At 44.8% G+C, this 22354-nt stretch overlaps 1 protein-coding gene across 7 annotated transcripts in view; it reads left to right on the top strand.

Annotated features, from left to right (window-relative positions):
- ARHGEF1 (Rho guanine nucleotide exchange factor 1) overlaps positions 1-22354 on the top strand; it is an 891302-nt gene that overhangs the window by 458310 nt on the left and 410638 nt on the right. For all 7 annotated transcript variants that reach the window (XM_085615602.1, XM_085615600.1, XM_085615604.1 and 4 more), the window contains exons 9-10: positions 18825-18854; positions 20553-20655. In XM_085615602.1, the coding sequence (XP_085471728.1) occupies positions 18825-18854; positions 20553-20655 (133 nt within the window). The remainder of the gene's footprint in view (positions 1-18824; positions 18855-20552; positions 20656-22354) is intronic.

Genomic DNA, 22354 nt, shown 5'->3' with positions numbered 1-22354 from the left:
GGCTGACCAAGTCGTAATAGGTTTTAATACTACAGGTTTAAATGAAACTGATGAGGGTGTTATAAACATCCATCGAAATTTAAGGAGAGCCATCACTCTAAAACATATAACACATGGCCTAACACCAAGAGGTGGTAGAGCAGTTTTTGTGATAGAGGCACATGAATCTCACCAGACAGAGGTATTCTAATCATGGATAGTATTCCCAGAATCAAATCCAGTAACTAAAACGTTTCACTTCTATAAAGATGATGAACCACCTGAGGGATATATTCCTTCAGAGGATATTGAAATTTCACTCGCATACCAGGAGCATGATCTCTGGTTTAAAGGCGCCTTGAAACATTACAATAACATTACCAGGCTCGGTCCACTAGGTAGACCAGGAGCAACATGGCCGATTTTAGCCGGCTACACACCTCATCCTCACATTGAAGAAATGTCAGACGTAGAATTACTTACTCAACTTAAAGAGTTAATAAAAATCTACAGACAATTGGTTCAATATGTCATGTGGACTTTCACAGTCCAACCACAGTTAACCATTGAAAATCCAGCCCCTCTTCAGGGGAATATACTAAAAATTACTCCACAGACGTTACACACAGTCATGGGTAAAATGCCCACAAAACATGAACAAATTCCTTTCTGGATAGCTAAAAAAATTGCTCAAATCGAAGCAGTATTTCCTTATACTAGCCTTTATGAGAAACACAGAATTCTAATAATCTGTTTCTCAATGGGGATAACACCACATCTGGAAGACTGCACCACTTGGGGCACAGTCTTTGCTGCTATCTACACTAAAACACATGGTGTTCCGTCTATGGCGGTAATACCGGATGTCCTGAAACAAATTCAAAACGAATACGGGGCAGAGCCTGCTCTGAATTTAGGTATGAAGTTACTTAAAAAGTTCAACCAGGTCTCAACAATAATATTATCTAATATTAAAGGAGAAATGGCATCAGTGGCAATCCGCCAGAAATTAAGGCAATTTGATGTAACAGAACAACCACAAGAACTAGCCAGAATAAGTCTATGAAGCATTAGGCCGAGACAGTTTGGGAGGGAAGCCAGTTAAACCACAACTGTCTGAAAGTCCTGAAAAGGCCTTTACTAAAAACAATCCTACCTCTTCTAAAAAGAAATGGGAAAATAACAAACAACATTGAAAAGAGAAAGATTCTCAATCCTGAGTTAGGTTTCCTCAAAAGGAGCCCTCTGAAAGGAGGTACACCCTCAGGAATAGGGATAATTTGAGAAAACCTGACCGGTATCAAGATACTGATACACGTTCCTCTCGTACCTTTCAGATATCATAACAGACATCCTAAAGAAGAGGACGGTCAGAGAACAAAGAAGAACGTGTGAAGTCCAAAGACTATCAACACGTTCAGAAAAACAAACCAAAACCTCAATTCTCCAAAAAGAAGGTAGCAGGTCTGAAGATCAATCTACCTAATAATACTCCCTCTTGACCTAAACAGTTATTTATATATAAACTAGCACACAAAGCACAAAAGTGTATTCTTAATATTTTTTTTTATTTTTCGTATTTTTATATTTTCATTTTTTCTGTATAAAAATATAATCCATTTTGAACAGATAAATCAATTTTTCATAAAGGAACGTTTTCACTTCTACTTTACACATTGTTCATGTCAGTTCGATAAGACAAAGATATTCTTTTGATTCATGACAAAAAAAGGAAAACAAAACCCAGGGAGAAAGAACACTGCACATACAAACTCTTCATTCATACAGACACATATCAGACATTCCATACACATATATCTCAGTAGCTTTACCACTTAACACATAATGAGTGGTAAGGTAGTCTATTTAGACTACCTTACCACTCATTATGTGTTAAGTGGTAAAGCTACTGAGATATATGTGTATGGAATGTCTGATATGTGTCTGTATGAATGAAGAGTTTGTATGTGCAGTGTTCCCTGGGTTTTTTTTCCTTTTTTTGTCATGAATCAAAAGAATATCTTTGTCTTATCGAACTGACATGAACAATGTGTAAAGTATAAGTGAAAACGTTCCTTTATGAAAAATTGATTTATCTGTTCAAAATGGATTATATTTTTATACAGAAAAAATGAAAATATAAAAATACGAAAAATAAAAAAAAATATTAAGAATACACTTTTGTGCTTTGTGTGCTAGTTTATATATAAATAACTGTTTAGGTCAAGAGGGAGTATTATTAGGTAGATTAGCTTCATTTTCCCCTTTTCTCCCTGACCTATTGGAAAATTATCTCGTATAAAGGGGGTCCCAGTATTTTCTGCATTGCAGGTCTGAAGATCAGACATGCCGAGGATTCTGAGAACACAACTCAAGAACGGAGAATGGGCTCAGACAATGTTGGACAGCGCAGCAGAAGTTACAGTAGCTCGCCAGAACCTGAAGGAGCTTCTGGAGACAATGGACTTGAATGAGGACATTCAAGTTGAAACGCAGATACCAGGGTTAGTTCTCCTCATAGGTTATATGAAATAACACTCCGGATGGAGGGAAACATACCAAGAAAAGTGAAAGCACTCTTTTGGGAGTGACTTTCAAAAGGTTATGATCTACTTCTAGCAGAACAAGACTGGCCACCAGAATTTGTCTGGGAGTGCCCACATGGCGAAGACATCATTATGCCAGCCTTCTCCAACGATGTTCCAGTACACTTAAAATATACTTATGCCAGGAAATGGGCAAATGCAAAAACAGTTGATGGACAGAATGCAGAACAATGTCATACATTCACCCCAGTACAGGGATCTGGGCCTAAATCCATCGTTTTTTTGCTCACCATGCCACCCCAGTTTAGACCTGGCCATATGCAAATCAGTCTTGACCCTGTGCCTCATGGGAACAGTTTAGCCCGAACTGCCAAGCCAGGTCCACCCTGGACCGGAAACAAGCATCTTAGGACCGGTTTTGGGGTTTCACCCCTCTTCAGCCAGGATAGCTTGATTCCAGAGGCATGGAGAGCACGGGGCTCACGTCTGAGCATACCCGTCCCACTCGGGGTGACAAATGCAAAAACAACAGTTGATGGACAGAATGCAGAACAATGTCATACATTCACCCCAGTACAGGGATCTGGGCCTAAATCCATCGTTTTATTGCTCACCATGCCACCCCAGTTTAGGACCTGGCCATATGCAAATCAGTCTTGACCCTGTGCCTCATGGGAACAGTCCAGCCCGAACTGCCCAGGCCCCAGCGTTCTATAAAAATCATGTAGGATGGGATGAGGACTCACCTCACCACAAGATCCAGTTAAGAAATCAACCAACTGCACAAAGTCAGTACCCGTTAAAGCAAGAAGCTAAAAAACAAGTCAGGGAGATCTTAGATCAACTTGAATACCAGGGGGTGATTGAAACATGCATCTCATCAATGAACAATCCTTTGTTTCCCGTCTCCAAACCAGACAATGCATATAGTCTAGTTTTGGATTACAGACACCTAAACTCTTGTTGTAAAACATTTGCAGTGCGAAATTTACACCGTACAGCACTAATGAATAACATCGTGCGTAAAAAGTACAAAACCACATTAGACATTTCAAATGGTTTCTTTTGTCAAAATATTGCACCTCAAAGTAGATATTTGACCTCTTTCTCAATAATGGGGACCCAGAGTCAATTTTGTCGACTCCCACAGGGGTTCAAAAACAGCCCGGGGTTATTCTCAGCAAGAGTAACAGTTACTACAAATTTATGATGACGAGGCATTGTCATATGTCGATGATATATATCTGACAGACACTTAAACAGGGTGAACACCATTATATTGGGCTTCGCCTCTGAGGGTTACAAATTCAACTTAAAAAAGTCCAGAATTTCCCATCTCAACGTCCTTTTCCTAGGATATGAACTATCAAGAGAAGGCAAAAGCCTGGCAGTCAACTTTTTAGAAAAGTGTGCGTTGTTCCAACCTCCAAAAACGCTGAAAAACTTAGTTGATTCTAGGTTTCCTGAATTTTGGAAGAACATACATTCTAAACTACGCAGAGAGGGTTAAACCTCTCTACGAATTAATCAAACTTGATTTCAAAGCCACAACTTGGACACGAGAACACACAGAAATTCTGCGTTCACTTCAAACAGACATGTTAGCAATGAAACACTTGCAAACACGCGTAAATGTACGCAACTTAGTGATCCGAATCCTTATGCCGGTATCTACGCAATTGTGTGTCTTTTGCTTATAATGAAGCATGGAAGGTTACCCAAGCAGAGACTGCAGAATGAATACGAGAAATTGATCGTATTAATTTAGAGAAAACTCTCTCTGTAGTAGACCATGGATTAATGACTCTGTCGTCCAGAATATATTCATTGGACAGCATTGTGTCTTCTGTCATAGACATCATGGAACAAGACTTGGTCATGTTGCAACATGGTCAGTCTCAGCTACGTTCTATCATGCTATTGGGCTGGATGCTACAAAACTTGCATGCAGGTTATGTGCCTTGGCGTTTAATCAATACTACGTCACTGTTTTCAGAATTCAATCTCACTGATAAACAGACCAAACTGGCACAAAGGGGAGCAGCCTACACTGTGCTGAGCATTGAAAAACTGGAAAAATTACCATTCACAGTGGTAGAAAAAACAGCTACTGAATGGCTCGTGCATGGTAAAATTACTCTGCCTGTTACAACTTTACTTTTTCAGTATTGCCTAAAACATATACCAGTAGGCAAATATGAAAGGTTGGGTAAAGGATACATCAAGACATCCTGGGATTTACCTTACATACATAGATGTTGGAGTGGGGAACGTGAATTGTTTCTTAGCGGTGAAAACTGTGAACACACACTAAGCGGTTCTCTCCTTTGTCAGGGTATTAACTTACACGGGGCATGTGATGGTTCCACTACAAACTTATCCTGTCACCTGCAAGGTTCACCAGCTGCAGTGATTAATCCAATTTTTGGCCAACTTTCTAATGGGAGTTGCATTATGTTGAATAATCACAGCTGCTGTGGCATGTTGCCAGGTATCCCATATCTAGTAACGGTTACATCCAGGGTCACTTGCTGTATGCAAGTCTTGTTTCCACAAATAGACAGTCAGGGAGTCGCCTTTATGGCCTTCACTGAACATCTCTTCTATACGAATTGATACTCTAAGCAGAATGAAAGCTATTCTTTTACAGAAAACAGTGCCACTGACCTCGGCCAGAGAAACCTATGATCTACAAGTCACAAGGACTTCTGCCGAGAGACATATCCTTTTGTATACAAACTGCCCTGTACATTTCTCAGAACTGTTAGGTTGTATCTTAAACATGTCATTCAGACCAATCTGGAAAGATTGCATCTTACCTGTTCTACGCTGCCTGCTCTGCGGTGAAGAATGCGTGCTAGACATCTGTCTAACGCTCCCATTAGTCATGCCTACGGATATCGATACTCTGCTGGACCCGGTAACGGCCCATGCTCTGTGTTGTCACTAGCGGGTACCAAACCTGATGACTGCATTCATTGAGATCTCAGACGCAAATTGCTACTGCCGAGGTACGAGAAGAAACATCAGGCACGCAGGTAACATTCTATTCGAACATTGCTGATGCAACCAATGCTGAAGGCGATAGTTCACATCTATGTGCAGTTAATCGTCTAAACGAGGTATTCCAACTTTCATCTACAACGGTAGACTACTTTTTGTCTACAGGATTAGAAGATTTCATGTTTTTATCCAGACCCACACACTGACTTTTGATTCAGGCACACAGTGTTCCAATGAGACTCTGAATTTGGCCTTTATTCTTTTCAGACAAGGGACTAACTTTGGAACTTTTTTCCTATGATTATTATTTTTTTCCAAATTTGTATTTTTTCATTTTTTGGCACAGTAATCTGCTTATAGTAGAACTATTCATAGAGAACAGAATTCTTTGAAAATCTTCCATGGACATTATGCCACCTTGTCACATCAACAATTGATTTGTGTTAACCTGATATGAAATGGTTTCGGCCCTTTTTCTTCTGTATTAACGAGCCATTTCATCATGTGTATATTTTTCTGGTTCATTCTTTTTAGCATTTCCAATGCACACATATGCTTAGAATAAAATATTGCTTTTAATATGTACAGCACCTTATGCATAGCAATGGTTTTGTAATGCATTTTTAGCATGGTTTAGCTAATCATGCAATACTCTCTTTTAGATATGTTTATTATGTTTGGCATTTAGTAATGTCGTTCATACGAAACTGGAGTGGGTGTTGTGTGTAGATTCAGATTCCGTATATAGGTTTCCTGATTTATGCCCTTATATTGGTACAATTCATATTGCCCTTATTTAGGCATTGAAAATCCAGCCATGCTAACCAACTACAGGCATAGTCTCCTACATCCGTCAATCCACGTCACAACGATTCTGTCGTCGAGTAGAGCATCTAGGGGGGGGTGTATAGTGATAATTTATAAGTCCTGTTATCCTTGCTCCTTCACTAAACAGTCGATTATCGGCTGTGAGAGTGCCTATTTTAAGGTCACCTTGAGCCCAAACTACAATATGTCTGGGCTCCTTGTGTACCGACCTCTGGGACCTTCCGCAGGTTTTAGAGAGACCCTTGTAGATATGATTAACATACTAGCAGTTGATACCAATACCGCCAATTTTACGTTGCTGGGAGATTTGAACCTCGATTTAGATAACACTGAGGACACCGATATAGCGAGTTTCGCAGCTGACCTTGCAGCATGCCAACTGCTGCAGTTGGTCGTAGGCGCTACGCACACTGCGGGTCACTTATTAGACCCGGTCTTCACCAATATGTCCCATATTACTATGCGTGCGCTGGCTAAGATGGGTTGGACGGACCATTTTTTGGTCTCTATGTTCCTGCATGAAGTCATTCCCGCCCAGTCCAAGGGTCGGTCGACTGTGTTGTAGCGACTCTGGTATAAACTGGATTGGGATCAATTTGAGGTTGGCCTCTGGATACTCGGCTCGATCTGCCGGATGACATCAATGAAGCATACGGGCTATTCTCAGATTGGATTAGGATTAGGCGTCCATTAGATAGCCTCATTCCCAAGAAATGGTAAGGTAGTCGTGAAACTAAAACAAGGCCCTGGTATAACTCGGACCTCACTGACATGCGTAAGGGATGTAAGAAGCTGGAGCGGATTTGGAGAAGGGATTTCTGCACGGAAGCTAAGGACATTTATAGGGCAGCTATTAAAAAATATCATAAACACATCTACCAGGCACGAGCGGCTTTCTTTTCTAAGTAAATCCGCGAAAATACTAATCCTGCTAAGAGCATGTTCTCTATACTTGCCAGTCTGCAATCTCAACAAAATGGCGTCGGGTCCACCATCACGTCTAATCAGCAGTGTGAGGAGCTGGCCACCTTCGTTGTTAAAAAGGTGGACGATATCTACAGCTCCTTCCCAACCGTACACAGCAATCCATCGGTGGCATTTTGCTGTCAACAGCTAAATGCTCTCCACTCTTTTCCACCGATTTCAGTGGATCAGCTGCAATTGCTGGGTAGCAGGATTAAGTCTGGTTCTCCTGCTGACCCTCTTAAACCTGACCAATTCAAGAAGGTATTTCCAACCATCCTACCCTCTCTGATTCAGGTGATTAATACATCTCTTAGTACTGCTACGGTGCCCAGGGTCTGGAAACAGGCTAAAGTAATTCCGCTGCTTTTAAAAAGCCTGCTCTTGATCCAACTAAAGCAGAAAGCTATCGGCCAATTTCTCTGCTTCCTTGGGCAGCTAAGCTCAGAGGCATACGGGAATTCTCTCCTGTCGGACTTCCTTACCCTCAACAACATACTGGACCCCTCGCAAAATGGCTTCAGACTAGTTCACAGCACAGAGTAGACTCTTCTGGCTGTGATAGAACATCTCTGGTCTGCCATGGATGCGGGGCAAACGTCGGCGCTGATCTTGTTGGACTTAAGCGCCGCGTTTGACACGGTATCACATAACATTATTTTGAGACGTCTGGCGGAAGTAGGTATTACTGGTCAGGCATTGGAGTGGTCTGCCTCATTCCTTCACGAGAGGTCATTCGCAGTTTCATCCCCCCCGTTTGTGTCCAGTGAAAACTGTATCAAACAAGGAGTGGCACAGGGTTCCTCCTTTAGCCCCCTGTTGTTCAACATTTATGTTCAACCTTTGGCTGCTGTAGCCTTGAGTAGGGGCCTGTCCATGGTCTCTTATGCTGATGACACTCAGTTAGTGGCTCTCTAATAACACCGAGCAAGATGCCCTTAAGTTTCAGGGCGATCTTGCGGCAGTGGCCAAGTGGATGACTGCTAACTGCCTCCAACTGAATTCCAACAAGTCGGAGGTATTGGTGGTAGGAAGAGACCATGGTCTGTGGAGTGACCACTGGTGGCCAACATGTCTGGGCACGCCCCCCTCCCCCAAGCATGTGGTTAAGAACTTAGGGGTTTGGTTGGACTCCTCTCTAAATTATCGAGCCCATACCAAAAATATGGCAGGGATTTGCTTTGGACTTCTACGAGGGCTCAAGCCTTTGATGGGCTTCTTTGATGCCTCGATACGTCAGGTCATCATTCAAGCTATGGTCTTGTCTAGACTTGACTATGCCTGTTCCCTCTATTTGGGGTCCAATAAAGCAGAGGTTCAGAGGCTGCAAAGGATATAAAACGCTGCAGCCAGAACACTTCTAGGCTTGCACAAGTCCTGCTCTGTGTCCAGTGCCATCCGCCGCCTCCATTGGCTTCCGGTGGCTAGGCGCATTGAATTTAAAGTCCTATGTATCTCCTTTAAGGTTTTGAAATCTGCCACCCCGCCTATTCTGGTCAATCTTCTCTCTCCGTATGTTCCATCTCGCCCCCTTTGTCAGAGGGCCAGCATTTGGTTGTGGTTCCTCGGATTCGAAGAGTCCAGGCTGGTGGCCGCTCTTTTTGTTATAGAGCTGCCACGCTTTGGAATACACTTCCTGTGCAGATTCGGGGTCTTGATAACTACCTGGATTTCAGGAAGGCCATTAAGACGCTTCTTTTCCCCACCAACTAGCTGGTGCCGCTCTTCGATCTGTCAGTCTTTCTTACAGCGCCTGGACGCCCTATTGCTGGGGCAGCTGTTGCGCTATATAAGACAATCTAACATAACATAACGAGTTCTTGGAAAACCAGACTCTTAAGCCTTTAGGAATTTCCCTTGCTTGGATATTGATTTCTCCAAGAACTCATTTATTATGCATGAACATCTATTCCTTAGGGGTTCATTCATGACGTTCCGATGCCCTACTTTTACGTCAATACAGGCATTCCTAAACACTTTAAGGTATAAATATACCTGCACTTGCCCTGACAAACCACGGTTCCGGTACGGTCCAGTTCGACTGCCTACTTGCGGTTCGCCACGACAAGTTCGGAAGGAGATCGAGTTCCCGCCTAACGCACTGACCAGACGCTGTCGTCCTCCTCGCAGAGAATCCAGCTCCAGTGTTTCTGACTAATCCTGCGGGGTGTTAGATATCGAGTCCCGGAAAGAGATTCCAACCTCACACATTTTAAGGTATGGCGCAGACTAGAACTTAGAGAACCGTTTGGCAACTCTTGGCAAAACTAAAACTATAGCTAGCTATACTTTAGAAAACAGCACCTACTTCTTACCTTATACTACACTTAGGTTAGGTACACTGGGGTAGAACTATTTAGAAGCATCATATGAGTATTCACATTTTAGCCTGTGTTATTTATGTATGTATTTTATGAATATGTCATAGCTACAAACCATGCTATTGCAGTATTATTTTATCTTACTGCTAGCCCTGTACGTATTGTACTTCGCATCCTGTCTTACGATTGTAGCAGTTCATATCTCTTGCATGAGAAATAAGACTGTTCAATAAACCCCTTTTTATTGAAACGCCCATCTCTCTATTTCTGTGCAACTCTGTAGAAACAAAGCATGCACAATTGACTGAATGAAACTGTTATCTATTGTTTCCACGGTTCTGAGATTGTTCCGACTCCAAAAGAAACAAAGTTGTCATGTTTATGCGGTTGTCAGAAACTAATCCCTTCTTGTATATTTGAGAAGTTTCTAGTGACCTCTGAGTTCGCTGGCACACACAAGTAATTAAGTTTAATGTACTAGGTGGAGAAATACTGACCTCAGTCCTATGTCAAACTATAGTGTATATTATCCCAATGCCTAGAGCCTATCAGGGATATAGGGGGGTTGAAAGGGGTGCAGTGTTCTGACTCCTCTCTGATTGGTGCAGTAGTCCAAACGGCTGATCTGGTCGAGCAGTAGGTTGGGCGTCATACACTTTAAAATCCTTTAACGGAAACCTTACCCTCTTATGTTACTCTGGAGGCTTGGCCTCCCAGTGGATTTGATATGTGCACGAATTCTCTCTCTGCAGGCAGGGTTGGCACATCTGGTGTGGTCCTTTGACGCAGTCGAGTTATTTGGTGTGAAGTCTTAGGAGCCCTTACCGCCATGACAGAGTGTAATATCCTAGGATTCTACGAGTGCTCCTGTTGGCCAAACGGAAGGTACTCAGCCAGTGGGAAGAGGTAGAGCCCTACATGTAAAGAAAGGCTGCCTGATCTGGTCTACTAGAATGAACACCTAGAACTAGAGGCGGAGCTGATGCCACCATCATCCAGGCCCGGGGACATCTCGGTCCTTTGAAAGCATCCATACTCAATGCTGCTACATGATGTGAGTGTCAGGCCTACAGGCACAGGCTGATGTGAGGAGGAATTCTAGGACATCCTGTGCCAGGGTGGTTAGATCATGAAGGCTGGTCAGCAGACCTTATTCTAGTTACATTTCTATGACAACGGTGCCTTGCTGTAACAATCTGGTGCACATTTTCAAATTGTGTCTTGGAGGAAGTTGGAACATGAATGCGATCATTTCTGAGTGAAGTTGGGGTGTCAAAGGATGGGCCCCAGAGAGGCAAGTGATAGACGCGAAATAAAGAACAGAGAAGGGGGTTTTTTCAGACGTGGAAATGAAGCGCATTTAGGTGACTCCAAATATTTCCCTGTGCGGGTGCAGATATGCTTTATACTACCACAAGGCCATTTCACTAGAATTTGCATACTCAGATTTGCTCTTAAACACGAGGTGAGAAACATATCTAGGGAATAATAGAATGAACAAAGTGATTGTGAAAATTATATCTTGTAAGTGAAAAGAAATGATTACCTAAGCCTAGTTGGGGAAACAGAAGTTGTAAGGGTCATTGCAGACTCATTGTCAAAATATTTATTAATTGGGGATGGTTTTCCCAGATCAAGCGTATGAAGTTTAATATCAAGTTTTTTGCTCATGAGGGTAAAAGAGAATAGTTGTTTTGGAGAGAGCTATGCCAGAGTAGAGTTTAAAGACAACCAAGCCAAGAAGTTGGTGTTTGTATTGAAAGATGCATCATGTCAGCTGGGTTGGGAACAACAAGGATTATTTAATATAGAATTGGAGCATAACCACTTGGAGCAAGTTTTAACTCCAGATTGCGGTGAGTTTAACAAATTGAGGGGATGAGGATAAAGGCTCCAGGTTTAGTTGGGAAAAATAATGAGGTCTTTAAGAGGGAGTTAGGAAGACTCATGGGATTTCAGCAAAATATAAATGTGAAACAATATGCCATACAAGTAGTAAGTACACAAAGTTTACAAAGAACCTTTGAGCCTAAGAGAAGGTGTGAGGTGGAGTTAAAGAAATTGTGCAAATTCTGGATCATGGAAGAGAAAAACAGCTCGACGTGTTCGCTGCTGGAGGTTTCGACACATAAGCTGGACTAATCTTTGAGTTTATATGTGTAGGAAAGTGCCCATTTTTGACATGGTCACCCCCACCTTTTGCCTGGTATTTGATGTTCGAATAAAAGTGCACTAGGTTCCTGCTAACCAGGTTTCCAGTGCCAGATCTTTTTCCCAAAACTGTACAATGGTACTCCCAGTTGGCAATACCTTTAGGCCCTCTGTCAGTCCCTAGTAGATGGTACCCCTGGTACCTAGGGCAAGAAGGGTAAAGAGGGCCGTTAAGGACTGCAGCACAAATTGTCCCACTTTAAAGGACCCCTCACCAAGCACATACAGACTGGCAATGTAGGCTGCTTGTCCTGGTGCAGATACAGGTGAAATAACAACATGGCACACATCCCTGTGTGCCATGCCTGCAGACACTGCATGCAGTATAGGTAAGTCACCACATCAGCAGGCCTTACAGCTCTGAGGCACGGTGCACTATACTATATGTGAGTACATATCAGCATGACCAGAAATGTCCCTTTGCTGGTCAGCCCATTGCTGCCAGTACAAGTGAATGGGGAAGCCGTTTTTAAGTATATGTGCTGGACACTGGTGAAAATGAGTTCCCCAGCGCCTCCACGATGCAGGGATCCAATGCAAAACCCTGGACTGGATCACCTCCTTCCTCACCGGCAGAACCCAGCGAGTCCGCCTCCCCCCCCCCCCCCAGTTCCGATCGGAAGCCACCACGATCACTTGTGGCATACCCCAAGGATCATCCCTCAGCCCAACCCTTTTTAACATCTATATGGCACCGCTCGCCAACATCGTCGGAGCACACCACATCAACATCGTCTCGTACGCAGACGACACGCAGCTGATCCTCTTCCTCACCAAAGACCCGGCCATCGCCAAATCCAACCTCCACGAAGGAATGAACGACGTCGCAGAGTGGATGAAGACCAGCCACCTTAAACTGAACTCAGACAAAACGGAGGTCCTCATCCTCGGCTGCACCCTCTCCGCATGGGACGACTCTTGGTGGCTGACCTCGCTGGGAGCTGCCCCGACACCCACAAACCACGCACGCAATCTGGGGTTCATCCTGGACCCAGCAAGTCAACGCTGTTTCCTCCTCCTGCTTCAGCACCCTCCGAATGCTCCGCAAGATGTACAGATGGATCCCCACCGAAACCAGGAGAACGGTCACCCAAGCACTTGTCAGTAGCAGACTGGACTACGGCAACGCCCTCTATGCAGGAACCATGACTACACTCCAGAAGAGACTCCAGCGCATACAGAACGCCTCAGCACGGCTCATCCTCGGACTCCCTTGCCACAGCCACATCACCACCCACCTAAGAGACCTGCATTGGCTCCCAGTCAACAAGAGGATTGCTTTCAAACTCCTAACCCACGCTCACAAAGCACTCCACAACGCTGGACCAGCATACCTCAATGAATGACTGTCCTTCTTCACCCTGAACCGCCAGCTGCGCTCCACCGACCTCGCCACCGTCCCACGTATCCGCCGAATGACCACCGGCGGCAGATCTTTCTTCCACCTCGCTGCAAAGACTTGGAATACCCTCCCCGCCCACCTGTGTCATACACAGGACCTGCTGACCTTTAGGAGATACCTCATGACCTGGATGTTCGACCAGTAGCTGCCTCACCCCCCCCACCACTTAGCGCCTTGAGACCCTCACGGGTGAGTAGTGCGCTCTACAAATGTTTGATTGATGATGACTTCACTAAAAAGAGGGATGTTTGGTATCAAATATCTTGTATTAATAAACCCACACTGATTCCAGTGTTGCTATTATTAGTATATGCACACAGAAAGCCGACCAGCCTACTGGTGTCCTGACTGACAGGGTGAGGGCCTTTGCTCTCTGAAGGTCTGAAACAAAGCCTGTCCGATAGAGGTTCCCTACACCCCCTCCCACAGCATGACCTACTGTTTGGCTTCCAAAGGCAGGGGAGCTTCAAAGAGCCCACCGCCTTTTGGTATACGAGTCTGGCTTTTCTCACAGGAGAGGAAGCCACCCTGCTTTGTCCAGAGCCCTTTGGCACCTGGACCGGCGGGAAAATTAGCTAGCCAGATAGGTGCGTCCGTCGTCAGGCTAATACCACCCCTAAGGAGGGCTAGCTGATGGGGAGGCAACTTTTCAGAATTCGCAGTCTTGCTGAAGGCAAGGAATTATGGGACAGGGTGATGCCAGCTTCCCACTGGAAGTAATCATGTAGGAGGCGTAGTAACCCCAGAGGTAAGTAGCCCTTTGGCTACTACCCTACACTTCCCTAACACCCCTGAATCCAGTATTTAGGGATGTCCTGGCACAGGAAATCCGGTCCTGCCAACCTGAAAGAAGAAAATGGACGTGAAGAGTCGCAAAGAGCAAGAACAGAAGATCCAGCAACTGACTTGGCACCATCCCTGCCGTCCTGCCTGCTGACCTCGAGAATTGCACCAAAAGCCGACTTGTCCTGTAGCTGCTGTGTCTCCAAAGACTAGGTGACCTGCTAATACTTCACCCAGGAACCAAGAGCTCCTGTGGTACAGCGGATCTGTTCCCCTGCATCCTGCAGTCACCAAACACTGAGCTGTGGGGCTCCAAGACAGCAGAAACCCGACACCGGAAAGCCCCACTGCACCCGAGCCGCCTAGCCCGAGCTGAAGTGTGCCAAATTGGTCCCCCCGACCCGCCAGACTTTAAGCCTACCTTGGGTTTTTCCACTGTGGACTCCTTGATGACGCTCGCAGCCTCTGTTCGCAGGCCCCCCCTCTACTATGACTGCTCCAAGTAAGGAAAATCCGTTGTATAAGGACACCTCTGCACCCATCGCCCCTGTCCCATGGAGTAGAGGAAGAAAGGTGTCCCCACTATGAGACCTGAGCCCCCTTGTTGGTTCAGCCAGAGTGCCCCCCCCCAACCCCCACCCCCCCAGTCAAAACTTGCAGCCTCTTTTTGGGAGGACCGATCCCCATTCGCTGCTTCGCACCCCTGCAGCAGGCCACCCTATTACTGCTGGTGGTGTCTGGTTAGTGTAGCCACGGACCTTGTCCTCCACTCACCTTAAGTCCTGGAGATTATTCTTGTAAGTAGCTGTACTATACATGAATGTCGTACTTGCTTTTCGTCCCATAGGATAACATTGCAGGTTCTGAAAAATGAACTGCTTTTTAGATACAAAAGTATTTCTATTGAAAAACGTACTTACCTGATGGTATTGATTTTGGGGCCTAAACGTATGTAAAGATGCATGTTATTTTTATAAATTGATGTGGATCTCTTTGAGTCGTGTGCATCATTTATTGACTACTGTGCTATTTACAGATGTCTAACACTCCTCTATGATCAGCCTAAGGCTGCTTGACCACACTATTCCCTAGAAGAGTACCTTGGGATTGCGAGAGCAAGCCCCTGTCCACTCATAAGGGAACCCCTGGGCTCTTTGCACGATATGTCTCTTTTTGCTATATCACATAAAGAGCCATCTTCCTACAGTATGTCATCGTATGCAGTGTCAAGCGCAACATATGCGTTGATCAACTACCTATTCCGAACATTACGAAAATGTTGTTTACCTTAAAGGAAAGCACAGTGTTTGTCTTTGGACATGTCTAACGTATCCAACAAGTAGACTTTCATGAAGATTCGCATCATTTTACTTAGTCATGCTGAAGTACCAATTCCGATACAAGTGAATGAAGTTCGGGCTGGCATCAACCGCTATTGTATTTTAGAGAATGATTGAGTTGATGTTAAGCTATATGACTGGGTCGTGTTCTTCCACGACAGTAGATTTGTTTATGTTAGGCACATTGCTGAGTATGATGTGAGATTGAGCACAGTATTTGATGTCTCCATGGAGCAGGATTTGTGGAAGTCTGTAATAAGAGTAGACTGCCTGGGATAGCATGTGTCCTGAAAGGGCGTAGGGAAATAAAGTTACCAGGAGCTATGGAGGGGGCCTCTGCTAATAAGAACCAATTAAGAAGAGTAGTAAATGTGGGGAGTCATGTGGTTATTTGGACTATGAAAGGGTTTAAAACAAGAACAAACTGTCATTGGCTTCCTAGCACAAAGCTGCTTTTGTGTGTGAGAAGTTAGGATTTTTTTACCCCCATGAGGGAGTTACGCGTCCTAAATCATCTCCAATGCACACCTATCCAAGAGGAGAATAAACAAGCCTTCTAACTTAAAGGACTATAAAACATATTGACTATTCCATTGCGGCTTTAGAGTAATCAATATAAGGGAATTTCTTATTTTTGTACGTTTTAAAGGGGAAGGATTTTAGATGTGTGGTTCGATGAGTGGATGCAGTCTAATGTAATGTAATTGATTTCTTGTGACATCATTTCCACTAAAAACTCTTTGTGCAGGCAGTTGCTGCATTTATTTATTTATTTATAAGGTTTTATATAGCGCGTACGTGACCCACAAGGGTATCAGAGCGCTTTACAGTATGTATATAGTTAAAGAGACATAAAAGATAAAGTAATATACACGCATTAGATATTCGTCATTACTTACAGTAGAGGCAAAAGGTATAAGATAACATAGGTATAAGATGACATAGTAGACCAGTGGACGAGAACATGATCCCAGAGGGCAACGTCATATTGCAGACAATAAGGTTATTGGGCCTTAGGTCTGCATTGGGATAAAAACAGACCAATAGTGTTCTCTTTCCATCCACACAGGGTATCCAGTAATATGCGGATCGTATTGGTGGCTCGAAGCCAGTATAGGGTCAGGACTTAGAACGTAAGTTTGTTCATTAGGAGGATTTTTACCTCTTTTTTGAAGGCTGTAAGGGAAGAGATTCCCCGAACCAATGGAGGTAGGGAATTCCATATCTTTGGGGCGATCCGTGAGAAGGCTCTGCAACCAATTCTCTTTTTATGAAAGGTTTGTGGTTTCAGAAGTAGAGAACTCGCGCTTCGTAATTGTCTGCATCCTCCGGATCGTTCTAGTTTTTGAGCTAGGTAGCTGGGTGTGTTGTTGTGTAGTGCTTTATGGGTCATGTTGTGGAAAGTTGACAGTACTACATTGCTTTACTAATAAAGTTGCTTTTGCTACTTCAGACAGGCGCATTGAGATTTATCAATATTCTGAGGTACGCATTCACACCATGCTGTCACCCAAACCAGATGCACCACAATTCCATACGCACCTGACGCACGTTGTTCACAATGCATCTCCTTGCAAGACTCTCATAATGCACTTTTTTCCTTCTCACTAAGACTCCTCTCCTTCCCACCCACGCTCAACATCTCCTTCCCACCCATTCCTGATGCACCTCTCAGTGCATCAACACCTCCATCTGTCCTATGCATTGTGCACTTCTTTACCACCCACATTCAGAGCTATTGTGTGTGTACTCAGTGCAGAATTCTTGCTTTTCCATTCTACACCAACAACCAATTTCAATTGACCCCCAGCACATTTTGTTGAAGTCGACGAGCAGTGCATTTTAATTAAACAAGTATCCAATGCACCTGCTTTCAACCTGTTCAAGCACACCATCTTTCCGCACTGGCCCGATGCACCTCCTTTCATCCAGCCTCCAATGCACCATCTTCCATAGAGCCTTCTATGCACCTTCTTTTGTCGAGCCTCCTACGCAACTTCTTTCAGTTCTGGCTCAATGCTCCTTTCGTCGAGCCTCTTACGCACCTTCTTTCAGCTCAGGCTCAATGCACCTTCTTTCATCCAGCATCTAATGCACCCTCTGTTAGCTGGGCTCAATGCACCTTCTTCCATCGAGCCTCCTATGCACCACAACAACCTTCTTTCATTCAGCCTACAATGCACCTTCTTTCAGCTGGGCTCAATGCACCTTCTTTCAGCTGGGCTCAATGCACCTTCTTTTATCCAGCTTCCAATACACTACCACCCAGCAGTGGCCCATTTCATGTTCTTACAGCAATCACCAAATGCTCCTTCTTTCATCCAGCCTCCAATGCACCTTGTTTCAGCAGGGCTCAAAGCACCTTCTTTAATCAAGCCTCCTATGCACCTTCTTTCAGCTCGGGCTCAATGCACTTCTTTCATCCAGCCTCCAATGCACCTTATTTCAGTTCGGGCGCAATGCGCCTTCTTTCAGCTGGGCTCAATGCACCTTTTTTCATCCAACCTACAATGCTTTTTCTTACAGCTGGGCTCAATGCACCTTCTTTCAGCTGGGCCCAATGCACCTTCTTTTAACCAGCTTTCAATACACTTCTTTTAGCAGTGGCCCAATGCATGTTCTTACAGCAATCGCCAAATGCCCCTTCTTTCATCCAGCCTCCAATGCACCTTCTTTCAGCTGGACTCATTACACCTTCTTTCAGCTGGGATTCAGTGCATCTTCTTTCATCCAGCCTCCAATATACCATTTTTCACCTGGGAATTGCTGCTCCTTCTTTTATTCTCCCTCGATTACACCTTGCAACTTGGTGGCTGAATGCACTTTTCTTCAGACAGTTTCCAGTACACCATTTTTATCTATACACCGATTTTCAACTGGGTATTGACACACTTTTTTTTCATTCTTCCTTCATTGCTTTTTCATTCCGCAGGAGGTGTGCATGTCTTCCTTCCCTCACGCTCTGCTTCCTCTTGTTTTCTGCTGAGGCTCGATGCACCTTCGTTTAGCTAGCCTTCATTACATCTTTATTTAGCTGGGGCTCAACACAGTCGTTTGGACAGCCTGTAATACACTTCTTTCCAGCTGGCTCTCAGTTCATTTTCTTTCAGCTGATGAATCTTCTCTTTGCTTGTGTTAAACATGCATTCTTATATCTCACATCTAAGACACCTCATTCCAAGCCACTCCACGTACTTACCACATCCCTCCTTACGGACACACAGTGGAGCATCCTTTTTGGTCCCATTTGCTCTCCACCGTAACAGTTGCATGGCATATTGGGCCTTCCTTTAATGGTCCGATGCACTTGTATATGGTTTGAAAACTAGATGAATGGGGAGATGAGGCATCTTCAAGGGTGGACTTTTGTCCGTGGGCAGTGCCCCCTGGAAGCTTTAGCCATGTTTGATTGTCTTAACTTGTGACTTACTGTTCTGTTTTCTTTCAGCTTAACAATTTCTACGGACGAGGAGAAAAGGCAAGTAGAAAATACTGCATGCTTGATTTAAATGGAACCCTTGTACAGAGGGAAGTGCTAATGGTTGAAAAGGAGGTGTTGCCCCCTCCTGACTCATGGATAACTCTCCCCCTCCCTCCCTTCTCTTCTTTCCATCCATTGGCTGTCACACACATGAAACCCCTTTTTTCATGCTGAGTGAATAGTATGTGTGTGTGTGTGTGTGTGTGTGTGTGTGTGTGTTCGATGTGGAGTGTGTGTGTGTGTGTGTTCGATGTGGAGTGTGTTGGGTGTAAACCTGGTTGGCTAGAGCCATTATTGTTGTCCACTTTAGGTTGCATGTAGAGAAGGGCGCTATCATACCTGTCTGGAACGGATTGTTGGGGCTGCAGATAGTGAGCAGGGTCTTCCACCTTCACACTCAACCCTCAGCGCAGAGAACTAGGATTACACAGTGGCCATAAAGCTTGTATCAACCTTATAACACACTTGCGCACACACTCTCTTTTCTGAGGTCAATAGTGACATCACATGGTGACAAAGAGCTGCATTCACTACGCTGTGGCTGCCAGTGACTTCACTACGGGTGGAACAGTGGAAGCTTTTCATCATGCCTTGTAATAAAACCAGCCCTTTCCCAGCAGGGCACTGTTCATGTCACTGCTACTGGACTCAAACAAACTGATCTTAGCCTTCAATGTGAACCCCCACCTGCAGGTCCTATGTCAGTGCACATACCCCTAGCATTGTGAGATTGCTTCAGCAGTGCCCTGTCTGTGCTAAAGGTCTCTGCGGTGTGAGCTTCCTCTCGCAGTGCCATTTGAGTGCTGCTGCTCCCCAGCAGTGTGAGCTTCCTCCAGCAGTGCCCGGTCAGTGCTACAGGTCTCCAGCAGTGTGAGCTTCCTCCAGCAGTGCCCTGCAAGGGCTATAGGATCCCAGCAGTGCGAGCTTCCTCCCGCAGTGCTTTATCACAAGTATAGAAAACCAGTAGTGTGTTTCCTCAAGTAGTTCACTTTCAGTGCTACAGGTCTCCAGCAGTGTGAGTGTTCTCCAGCAGTGCCCTGCGAGTGCTACAGGTCTCCAGCAGCGTGAGCTTACTCCAGCAGTGCTGTATTAGAAGTAAAGTAGCCCAGTAGAGTGAATTTCCTAAAGCAGTACACTGTCAGTACTACAGATCCCTAACAGTGGGAGCATCTTCCAGCAGTGCACTGGCAGGACTACAGGTCTCCAGCAGTGTGTGCTTCCTCCAGCAGTGCTGTATCGGAAGTATAGGAGCTCAGCAGTGTGAGCTTCCACAAGCAGTGTAGGGTCAGTGATAGATCTCAGCACTGTGAGCTTTTTTCCAAGCTACACCATTACAAGTGTTGTAAACCCCTTTTGTGTGTGCACCCTCCCTGAAATGTCCTGTAAGGGTAGTAGGAATCTAGCAGTGTCATATTGCTCCAGCACTGGATCTGGACTTTGCTCCACAGTTATCTTTGTTGTTGGTGAGGAACAGGTTGGATGTCCTGCAGGTTTTAGAAGGATGGAATGGGGTAGAAGGTGCACTACAACACTGGGGGTGAGGTGCCAGGTGAAGTATCAAGCATGAAAGAGCAAACAGTCCAAGCTAGAGTGGCTGGCATGAGTCGATGTGGTAGGTGGAGGTGTGAGAAAATTCTATATTACAGGTGAATTCCAAAAACAGATCTGTTTATAATTTCCTCTCTTTTGCAACAGCTCTGCTATTTTCACTGCTATTGTCAACTACATGAAATTTCTGGGTGTGAAGACCAAGGTGGCGGACAGCAAGAAATCAAAAGGGATGTTCTTCAGGAAAAAGGTAAGTGTGGTTGGGACAGATTTTATAGGGATGGGTTTGCAACATGCTGTGACGTATTCTTTAAGCCCTACGGCTCTGTGGATACAGTTGTTTACCACCGATGTCCGAAATGCAAAGACTATTGTATTCCTATGAGATCATAGTATTGGTTCCTTAGAGCCCTAAGATCTCCCGGGGTATTGAATGCGAGCACTGAACTCTTACTTTAGTAGTGGTTAGTGGGGGAGAACAGTGTATTGAATAGCAAGCGATAAACTCGCTTCTCTGACCTCTCAGTAAAATCACCATGCACCAACTGAACGTTACACTGACATGACTCTTATCGTGATCGCAGCTCTCCACCACAGGCTTCTAGTTTGAAAGGTTTGTTGTTTCAACAGCACATTTACTCATGCTACCCCCCCTCACAGCACATCTCACGGCACAACCAATCATCCGTGACATCTCACAACTAGTAATCTGAGGCATCACACCCACAGCATAGCCTAACACCAAAACCATTCAGTTGGTAAAGCTTTGTTGCATCATCAACATGTCCTTTACTCTCATTAACCTCCTTTGCAGAAGCAACAGATCTCCTTGTCAGGCGACATCATGCCAGCAGAATTTTACTAGACCTTCCAGGTCTGTTGCCTGTAGACTGACATTAGAGCCATGTAGACTGAAAGCTGTAGACTGAAAGCATTGTTGCTGGAACAGCTGATTCTTCACTCGAGCTGCCTTCCTCCCAGAGGTGACAGAGGTTTGTATTTACATGATATTTGTAAAGCATGGACCAAGCCTAAAGGCAGTGGAGCACTATACAGTGCCAAAGGCAAGTATACTGTCAGCAAGTGATTAGAGAGTTACCTGAGTTCTAGGAGCAGCAGTGTACTTATACTGCATAGTGATGTAGAGTCTTTTAATGAGGTACATCTTTAACTGTTTCCTAAATTAGAGCAGTGTTGGTGTCTGCAGGGAATGTGTTCCAGATTCTTGGTACATAGCTACAAAAGTTCTGTTGCCTTGGTTTTCCTTTTTTAGGTCTCGCCTTACCCAGCGCTTGCGCTGGTCTGGCGAGACTATAAGTAAGGGCTTCAAAAAATGCTACCGCCGGCCACAGCTTGCAGTGCATGTGTGCGGGCGCGCTCTTGAGCAGAGGCGCCATATAGCGTGATTACTGATGCACGCGCACCACTCGCGCACATGCACTGCAAGCTGTGGCCAGCGGTAGCATTTTTCCCCTGCGATTAACTTCTTTGTTTTTATAGTGTTGAAACAGTCGGTAGGCCTCTTCAGGGCACCAAGAAAAAGAAATATGGCCATAAATCTTTGATCCCTGCATACGGTTTTGGTCTTGACTTAGGGCGAGTTCTTCCATACCAGGGTCTTTTCCACAGACCACCATGCACGTGACTATTGGCATCCTGCAGAGAATGCTCTTCATCTTACCTCCCCATGAGACTACTCCTAGTACCTGGGTCCGCCAATAACTGGGGCGCTGACGCACTTGCCCACATGAATAGCGTGGTACACCGTGTCGTGTGTGTGGTTGAAAGGATGTCTTTGTTTTGATCCTGAGCGGAAAGTGTTTCCGTGTCATCTGTGAGGACCGTTGACGTGCGGTTGTCGTGTTCTGAGGCGCAGCGCATTGACAAACAACAATCTACCACCATCGAAGGTGGTAACGTTCGGCTATTACAGCTTTTTAGCTCTTAAG

This window comes from Triturus cristatus, chromosome 7, assembly GCF_964204655.1.
Source record: "Triturus cristatus chromosome 7, aTriCri1.1, whole genome shotgun sequence".
Taxonomy (NCBI): Eukaryota; Metazoa; Chordata; class Amphibia; order Caudata; family Salamandridae; genus Triturus; species Triturus cristatus.
The sequence above is the reverse complement of the archived record's forward strand: the minus strand, read 5'-3'. Positions and strand labels throughout refer to the sequence as shown.